The sequence below is a fragment of the Rhineura floridana genome, chromosome 10 (assembly GCF_030035675.1).
Source record: "Rhineura floridana isolate rRhiFlo1 chromosome 10, rRhiFlo1.hap2, whole genome shotgun sequence".
In the NCBI taxonomy this organism is placed as follows: domain Eukaryota; kingdom Metazoa; phylum Chordata; class Lepidosauria; order Squamata; family Rhineuridae; genus Rhineura; species Rhineura floridana.
Genome location: NC_084489.1, coordinates 61,997,134 through 62,006,976, shown reverse-complemented (window position 1 = coordinate 62,006,976; position 9,843 = coordinate 61,997,134). Strand labels below are relative to the sequence as shown.

General features: G+C 44.0%; 1 protein-coding gene across 4 annotated transcripts in view; it reads left to right on the top strand.

Moving 5' to 3' along the window:
• The first annotated feature begins 4,270 nt into the window (after window positions 1–4,270).
• PIP4K2A (phosphatidylinositol-5-phosphate 4-kinase type 2 alpha) overlaps window positions 4,271–9,843 on the top strand; it is a 107,517-nt gene continuing 101,944 nt past the window's right edge. For 3 of the 4 annotated variants that reach the window (XM_061586762.1, XM_061586760.1, XM_061586758.1), the window contains exon 1: window positions 4,271–4,740. In XM_061586762.1, the coding sequence (XP_061442746.1) occupies window positions 4,600–4,740 (141 nt within the window). In that variant the 5' untranslated portion in view covers window positions 4,271–4,599. The remainder of the gene's footprint in view (window positions 4,741–9,843) is intronic. The other variant, XM_061586761.1, reaches the window with a different exon arrangement.

The window sequence follows — 9,843 nt, the reverse complement described above, 5'->3', positions numbered from 1 at the left end:
ACTAAATGTGAAAATAGTTAACATGAATGGTGTGTTGTTGTTTTTACTCCTTGTCACAGTCACAACAAAACCCATCCCTCTGAAGCTCCTACTTGCATTTCAAGGAAAGCTCCCACTGGCATGAATGGAGGCTTCTCTTTAAACAGGGATAGGGAACCTGTGGATTCCACCTCCCATAAGCTCCAGTCAGCATGGCCAGTAGTCAGGACTGTTGAGAGCTGTGGCTGTAGTGCCAACATCTAGAGGGTCACAGGTTAGCCACCCCTGCCTTAAAATACAAATAGCAGCTTCAGAGGGGTGAGATTTACCTACATTTTCCCCCTGCTGGTAGAATCCCACCAGCATAGAACAAAGGCGCAGCATCTATCATTGGTGTAGTCATGTTGCAATTCTAGTATAAATTCATTATAACAGTGTAGCTTCTTATTCTGCTGGTGCAGTGAAATTTAGTAGCAATGTTATCCCTGCCCTAGGGCCTGCTCTTCTATTAGGTACAGTGGCTGCTCAGGTAACTGATTCTGAATGTCATGAAAGGACAGTGAATGGGTAGTTCTTTAATTTATTATCATTGTATTTTCTTGCCAGGGCGGGGCAAAGATATTTGTAGGATGTGCTGCATCATATGCCAAAACAACTTCACTGGCGTTGGGTATGATGCAACTTGACATGGGACACAGGGGGGCACTATTTGCTTCTTTGCCTGAGGGAGCAAAATGTTGGGGGCCAGTCCTGTTTTGCCCAGTGGGCAGAACAGACTAGGATGGTAACTTAAAAAAGGATTTGCCAGGACAGAATTGCAACTGAAAAAGTAAAAAAGCAGTTTTAATGAGATTTACTAATATGGTCACTTATATTTATCTTATCTACTTTATATTTTACTCAGAAGATTAATTATTTATTTATCTCTGTGGCTTCCATTAAATGAAATCTCAAAGCAATTTCCAAAAGTAAAACGTTTCTCAGAACAATTTAAAATTGTAGTTGGGGTGGGTTCTCTTGGAGCCATTCCTGTCACTTGAGGCATAGGTGGCCTTGGTGGCAGAGTGCCTTCCATCAACTTAGGCTGGAGGCCCAGCTATGACCCTATCTGGACAGGGATAACTTGGCTACAGCAATCTATGCTCTAGTAACTTCAAGCTGAATTATTACAATGCATTTTACTTAGGGCTGCCTTTGAAAATGATTTGAAAGCTTCAGTTAATGCAGAATGCAGCTGCTTGACTGTAGACAGGTTTGAGGCAAACAGATCATATAGCACCAATTCTGTTATAGCTACACTGGCTGCCTTTAAGCTTTGGGGCCCAATTAAAAGTGCTGGTTTTGATTTCTCAGGATCCCATTATCTCCTGGAATATCTCTCCTCATATGAACATTACTGGACGCTTCCATCTTCTTCTGAGTCCCAATTAATCATCTATGTATTTATATTTATTATTTGATTTATATCCCGCCCTTCCTCCCAGCAGGAGCACAGGGCAGCAAACAAAAGCACTAAAAACACTTTAAAACATCATCAAAACAGACTTTAAAATACATTAAAACAAAACATCTTTAAAAACATTTTTAAAAAGCTTTCAAGACATCTTTAAAAAACATGTTAAGAACATATTGTTTTTTAAAAAAGTTTAAAAACATATTAAAAAGCAATTCCAACACAGATGCAGACTGGGATAACTTAAAAGTCTTGTTGAAAGAGGAAGGTCTTCAACAGGCGCTGAGAAGATAACACAGATGTCGCCTGTCTAATGTTTAAGGGTAGGGAATTCCACAGGGTAGGTGCCACCACACTAAAGGTCTGTTCCTATGTTGTGTAGAATGGACCTCCTGATAAGATGGTATATACAGGAGGCCCTCACCTGCACAGCACAGTGTTCGACTGGGTATATAAGGGATAAGACGGTCTTTCAGGTATGCTGGTCCCGAGCTGTATAGGGCTTTGTACACCAACACTAGAACCTTGAACTTGGCCCGTTAGCAAATGGGCAGCCAGTGCAATTCTTTCAGCAGTGGGGTGACATGTTGCCAATACCCTGCCCCAGTGAGCAGTCTCGCCACCACATTTTGCACCAGCTGCAGCTTCCAGACCAACCTCAAGGGCAACCCAACATAGAGTGCATTACAGTAATCCAGCCTAGAGGTTACCAGTGTGTGGACAACAGTGGTCAGGCTATCTCAGGCCAGAAACGGCCACAGCTGTCTTACCAGCTGAAGCTGGTAAATAGCACTCCTAGCTACGGAGGTCACTTGGGCCTCTAGCGACAAAGATAGATCCAGGAACACCCCCAGACCACAAACCTGCTCTTTCAGAGGCAGTACGGCCCCATCCAAAGCAGGCAACTGACCAATTATCCAAACTCAGGAACCACCAACCCACAGCGCCTCCGTCTTGCTAGGATTCAGACTCAGTTTACTGGCCCTCATCCAGCCCACCATCAAGTCCAGGCACCAGTCCAGGGCTTGCACAGCCTCTCCTGATTCAGATGTTACAGAGAAATAGATCTGGGTATCATCAGCATACTGCTGACACCTCACCCCAACCGCTCCCAAAGGCTTCATATAGATGTTAAACAGCATGGGGGACAAGATGGTACCCTGCAGCACCCCACAGCACATCTGCCAGGATGCCAAAAGACAATCACCCAATGCTATTATTTGAAACCAACCTTGGAGATAGGATCAGAACCACTGTAAAACAGTTCCGCCAATACCCATCTCACCAAGTCAGCCCAGAAGGATACCATGGTCAATGGTATCAAAAGCCGCTGAGAGCTCAAGTAAGAGTAACAGGATTGCATTCCCCCTGTCCTTCTCCTGATAAAGGTCATCCATCAGGGCGACCAAGGCCAATTCAGTCCCATAACTAGGCCTGAACCCAGGCTGGAATGGGTCAAGATGATCTGTTTCATCCAAGAGTACTTGCAATTGCTTTGCCACAACCCTCTCAATCACCTTCCCTAAAAAGGGGGTATTTGCGACCTGTCGGTAATTGTTGCAGACCAGTGGGTCCAGGGTGGGCTTTTTCAGGAGTGGTCAGATCACCGCTTCTTTCAGGGCGCCTGGAACCACTCCCTCCCACAACGATGCGTTGACCACACCCTAGATCCACTCAGTCAAACCCCATTGGCAAGCTTTAATAAGCCAAGAAGGGCAAGGGTCGAGAGGATACATTGCTGGCCGCATCAACTGAATGCTGGCCGCATCAACTGAAGCACCTTGTCTACGTCATCAGGCTGCATCAACTGAAACCATTCCCAGGAAGTTGCAGCAGACGTTGCACTGGACACCTCATAGGGGACTACAGTAGATGTGGATGGGTCATCAAGACTGCTATGGAGGTGAGCAATTTTACCCTCAAAGTGCCTTGCAAGCAGTTCACAGTGGGCCTCCAAAGGGTCTAAAAGTCGATTTCCTGGAGTTGATGTCAACAGACCCGTTTGTTTTTCATCATTCCTCAGCCCTGTGGGTGGGGTGGGAAGTGGAGTTAATCAGCCATCATTTCCACCAGGGGTGTAGTTTTCCAGGGTCTCAGGGGGTCTTAGCTCCCTTAAGTTTTTGGGTGCCAGGTCCCAGCAGGGTCCCTATGTCCCCACCATCCTATGAGCCAATCAGCATGAAAGGGGAGTGTGTTGGCCACTGCAAAGTGTCTTCTGACATGCTTCCTTGTCTTTTCCTGCTTATTGGAACCAATCAGAGTGAAAGGACATAAGTCAACAACTGAGAATTCTCTTCTCAATAGCTAACACACTCTCCTTTCATGATGATTAGTTCTTAGGGACCTCTGTTGTTCTGAGAGAAGGCATTAATGAGTATTGAGAAGCAGAAAGCAGTATTCAGACCTGGCCATATTATTCTATAATCTTAGAAGGTTGTATAATTTAAGAAGAGGTGTGGCTGTGACTATCATGAAGGAACCCTGCGTTTCTGAATTTGCCACTGACTGTGATACTGATTTCACCCACTACATTCTATCTAATTCTTCTCAAGTTAGTAAAAGAACTCAGAAGCAGCCAGTAGGGCAAAGGGGAGGAGAGGCGAACACACAACTTCGCTTTCCGTCACCACGCATGCCCATAACCACCGCGCACACTCACTATAACAGAAGCCCGGCTCTGCCGGGGCTTGCCTCGCAACTGCCCCCGCTGCGTGCGATGCCTCAACTTTGGGTGGCTGGGAGGGAGGCGGGGCACTCTGAATGTGATGTGCCAGGATGGGCGGGGCCAAGGGAGCGGGCTGGAGGCGGCGGCGGCGGCGTTGATGGTGGCTCCCGCCGGAGGATAGAGGGCGTGGCCTGAGGAAGGAGGGAGGGAGGTGGCGGCCGCGGCGAGCTGGGCCATTTCAGTGAGCGGCAGCAGCGCAGGCGGCCAGGCCAGGATGCGCTTGGTATCGTCTTGCGGCGGCCGCAGCAGCAGCAGCAACAGCAGCAACGAGCCCGCCGTTTTCCTCCTACCGCAGCTGCGCTAGCGCACTCCGTTCAGTCACAGCGCCGCGCTCCGTCTCGCCGCCTGGCCCCTCCTCCTCGCTCTTCCTTCTCTGCCAGCTTAGTCTCTCCGTCTTCTTTCTCTTTGCTTCGTTGGCTGCCGTTCTTCCTCCGCGTCTCCCATGGCGGCCCAGGGCAACATCGTGTCCGTTATGGCGAGTAAAACCAAGACGAAGAAGAAGCATTTCGTGGCCCAGAAAGTCAAGCTCTTCCGGGCCAGCGACCCGCTCCTCAGCGTTCTCATGTGGGGGGTGAATCACTCGGTAAGAGCCGTCGCAGCCGCTTCGTAGGGCGGGGGAAGGGTTGTCTTGCTGGCCCGCCGGAGGCTGCCTTCCACTTCTCAGCCGCAGCCGCCTGACCCCTCCCTCCTCCGCCCCTCTTCTTCCTCCTGTCAGTGCGGGGACTCTTTCTGTGGCCCCCATCTTCTTGTTTCGCTTACTCTGAATTAGTCGCCGCCGTAGCTTCTCCATACCTCTGCTTCTCTTCCCCCACCCCAGCGGCCCTGAAAGGGAGCCCTCGCACTTTCCCCTGCGCACTCACTGTTACTCTTCCACCACCACCCCCTTTCTCTCTCCGATGGGATCCCAGCCAGGCACTGGCCGCCGGTAAGGAAGGGGACTGCTTGGTGTAGTTAGCGAGGACAAGGATGAAATGTTGCCCTTATCTGGGAGATAGGTGATGAGCTTCTGTGTGCGTGCGTGTGATATATGTGTCCTTGAGTGCCTGAGTTGAGATGTATTGCTGCCCTTGGGATGGGGAAAGCAGTGGGTGTGCAATGCTCCCTGTCTTGTGTTCCTTTCTCCTTGTTGAGAGGTTGTGGGAGTACATCTCTTTCTCTCTCTCATACACGCATGTACTTCCGCTACTTGGTAACTGCTGTGGCTGTTTGCTGTGGTGGCTAAATGGGGTTTCCGTATACAAATATGGGATATATCTCTAAATATAAGACACTGGGAACACACAACAGAGAGTGAGTTTCCTTTGTGCCCCACCTGTGAGTGTTCAGAGGCATCTGGCTGGTTGTTGTCCACAAGGTTGAACTAAATGGACCTTAATGCAAGGCTGCTCTTATATTCATGTGTTTGCTGATTGTACTTCTTGCCCAGAAACGGTGGGGTGGGAAACTGTAACAAATACTTCTCTTATTATTTAAGTATGTCTTGGGTATGGTTGACAGTTGGGCAGTGCTAGATTAATGGTAGAAGTTGTGTCTGTTTTGCTAATGGTTTTGCTGCTGTCCAACTTGGATGCATTTTGCTGAGTAGTGGTTAAAAATGTCAGGCTGCAGAAGAGCTGGAATATGTTATACATGCATGGCAAGCTGTCTTTCCTCCCAACCCCCAGAACATAATCTGTATTGTGTAGTGGGGAGGCAGGACGATTAATGATGTCTGAGATAAAATACTGCTCCAGTAGAAAAGCTGGAGGTATGCTGCCGCCTTGGAATACTGCAGTGTTCTGTCTCTATTGTCAGTAGCAGTTCTTTTACCTGTGCAGTGTTAAATTGATTGTATCAAGGAGAAAGGAAACATGAGACTTGGGCTACTGGCTTTTGGCAGAGTTGTAGCATATTGGCATGTATATTGACAATCATCAGATCTTCTGACTTCAGCCAAAATAATATTTATGCATAATAACTCCCCTTAATGCTTTGAAAATAAATACTTATTTTTATTTATTTATTATTTAATTTGTATCCCGCCCTTCCTCCTAGCAGGAGCCCAGGGTGTCAAACAAAGCGCTAAAACACTTTAAAACATCATTTTAAACACATTTAAAACTACTTCTGATGGTTGTGCATGTCCATTTCACCATTGGCTGTTCTAAGACTGACTTGTAGTAGTGTTAAAAGTGGTAGCTGCTTCGATTGCACTCTGTACCTAAATTCCTTCAATTGGAAAAGGGATGGTGAATTGTAAAGAAAATGCATAATGTGTGAGGGCTTTAACTTCTTTAGAGAAGTGATATTTCAATTATATAAGCATGTTCAAACCAGACCTGCAGGGTTTTTTGTTCAAGGTGTTGTTGAAATTGCCCTTGAGGTTGACAAACAGGGGAGCAGTCTTCACTACATTCCGTGAACTTTTGATATTTGCATAAAGCTTTACCTCTTGAGGTTACTTTGCCTGAACAGAAAACCTGACTTCTTTCTTTCAGTTATTGCAGTTTTTAAAAATAATTTGACAGTGAATTTGACCTACTGAACTTGTGCACCTATGTTAGCTGCTTTCAGCAGAAGTTAAATCTGGCAGCTTTATGATCTTCAAACCTATTTCACAAGTTTCTCTGCTACCTGCCCACTTTACTCTTTTGGAAAACTGCATTGGCTTGGAATACGTTAGTGTATGTGAGCATTGTTGCACAAATAAAGAATTGTGCATATATGGAAAGTGTCCACCACTTTGCACAAGTGCAGGTTTGTATGCAAATTTAAAATGGCAAAGGAACATGGTAACACAGACATATGCAGAGACTTTGACTTAGAAATGCTCTGCTGTTTCTTGATACAGCATTTGTGGTTTGGTGACTAACTGTCCTATTCATCCACAAATGGCATCATTATCTATCTTTATGTGTTGGGGGAAGTTTATGTGTTAGGGGGAAGTTGGCTAATCCAGTCATTGCTTCTAAAGCAAAGTACCTTCTAACTTCTCAGACTTCTTCTTGGCATACAGATACACTGGATGTTGTACTAAAAGAAAGGAGTAGTATAATGTGTTATGACTCTCCATCTTTATATTTGCTCAAACAGCATGTGGATATCACTTTAATAAGAACTTCTCATCCAAGGAAGTGGGATTCTGTGTGAAAACTTTGTCTTAAAATTTGGAACCTAAGCATAGCATCTTGAGCATTGAATGTGGATATATTTACACAAATGTGTCTATCTTGGATCACTATGCTAATTATTTGAGAATCCCATTCACAAAAAAAGAATTCCGTGCTCCTGAGCCACACACTCTTACTAACAGTCTAGGCTTGCGTTTATGGGATTGTGAAAGTCATGCATCAGCTATGACAGCCTTCTTATTATGAGAAGTGAAAGATGGGCTGTTGACTGTCCTTCTATTCACTTTAACCTCTGATTTGTTTACATCTTCAAGAGATGAAGGCAAGTTCAGGGGTTATTTCAAGATAATTGATCATGTAGGCAGACCTGTTGTCTTTTGTGCAGTAGCAAATGCTGTGAGTTGATGACTTTATTAGTAATGTTTGATTTTAAACAAATTTGTCTTGCCAGATGAGAAGTTAGAGGATATGTTGAACTGTAACTTCTAGTACAGGGTTTCCACCGTGTTTGATAATTTCTTGTAGTAATAAAGTAATTTTTCTAGATGCAGTATATACAGAAAACCTAATATTTATTTTATTTACTTAACAAAATTTTTATATTGCCTGATTGAAAAAAACCTCTAAGCAGTTTACAAAAATTAAAATTATCAGTAAAACAGTTTAAAAACAAGTTATTAAAACATATTAAAATAGCAACAGACTAAAAAGACTAAAACACATCAACAACTATGTGTCTGGATAGGGTTAGGACAAAGCTTTTATGTCTGTTCCTCCCTCCATCCGTGTCCCCTACACAATTTCTGTGTACTATGTATTTTGCCGGTATTGGGGTGACTAGATTCCTGCATCTTTGTCTTGTTCTTGGCCACAAGGAAAAGTTAAAATTAAGAGGAAAAGGAATGCATATCCTTGGGAATCCTGAATTGAAGAGATATTGTCTAGAAAAGGGCTCTTTTTCCATTTTGTTCTGTGTAGTCTTTGTACAGTTGCATAACGATGTTCTGTGTCTGTGCATATCATCCTTGGAGCCTGTGCTGAGTATCTTTGGTAGGGAGGAGGTGCACTCAACCATCCCATTTAGGCACAGAGAATAACCTCTCTCTGAATATGCTCCAATGCATGGAACAGAATTCTTTCTGCCTTTGTTAAGAACTGATTGCAATATTTTTATAACCTTCAGGGTCCTGTACCACCTCACAATGCAGATCTGAGGAATTGCTTGTCTGAATGGCTAAGCTTTCCATGAACAAGAAAATTTCCCTGTTAGTATCTTGGTGTAGTAAAGGATTGTACAAGTTAGAAAACCCAACTTTGCCTTCATTTTTTTTAAAAACCAACAACCCAGCTTCTTAAGAATCAACATATTGGGGTCTCACTAGTCAATGGCTTTTGGGCTTTTTACCACCAGTTGTACTTGTGAATTCCTTTAAGATCACATCTACAGGCTATATTCTCTTGGGATGGAGCTGACTTTTCACCTTAGAAATTAATGCCTGGCCAAATGGCTCAGATAAAAGGTAATTTGTAATCTACGTATTGACTCCATTGTTTCAGCAATTGCATCTAGTAAGAGGCTAAAATAAGCTTCTGAGCTTGTACCAGCAGCTACTGCTAGCTCATGGAGCATCTAGTCTGATGGATATGCAGATCATGCAAGTGCAAATTGGCACAAACCCAAAACAGTATTGACTTTCCATTTTGAACAAGAGGAAGAATTTCAGAGTGAGGGAGCTTTCCTCAGAATACAGCTGGGCATTACAAGATAGATAATCTTTTATTCCAAGCCCATTAATTTCAAATGATGGCATCAGTAATAGCCTTTTATCTTTTAGGAAACAATAAAAACAGCTTTGACCTCAAACTAGAATAGATGAAAAAAGGTTAGAGTTAATGTGTAAAGTAAGTAAACCTAACTTTTAGGTTTGCACTTTGCTTTGATATGAGGGTTATTTATGCCCCCAGGTTAGTAATACTGGAGAATGGGGTAGACCAGATTCTTATTCCACCTCTCCCAGTAACACAATGCTTTTATTTGCCTTAAGCCCTTTTTAAAACCCATTATTGACAGCCCTACATAGGGATGGAGGGTCCCCTGTAAAGTGAAGTCTGCTATAGTGCTTAGAGTTTCCCTGTGATTTGGGATAAGGACCTTCTACAGTACTTAGTGCAGCTCTGACACAGTATTACTTACATACCAGCTGCTCTGTCATAATATCCCCGATCAACCTACCTGTTGACTAATTTTTGGTACAGTCCTCAAAATATTGCAAGGACACATATGCATCCAGTAAAAGTGCTCTAACTTAATTGAGAGAGTAAACTAAAAAAAGATGTCTTTCAGGCCAAACAGTAGGAAGATCATACCTCATTCTGTACTGTGTTGGCTAGGTTTGAGAGATATAGAAATAATTTACATTCTCCTCATTGGAAATCTGATGTGTAGAACTCCAGGATTGGCCTGTTCTGAGTTTCTAAGATCTACTGCAGTGAGTGCCAAGATCATAATAGCCTGGCCGTCCAAAATGGAGTTAAAATTATTTGATCAATATGTAGGATTCATTTAGTAATAGTAA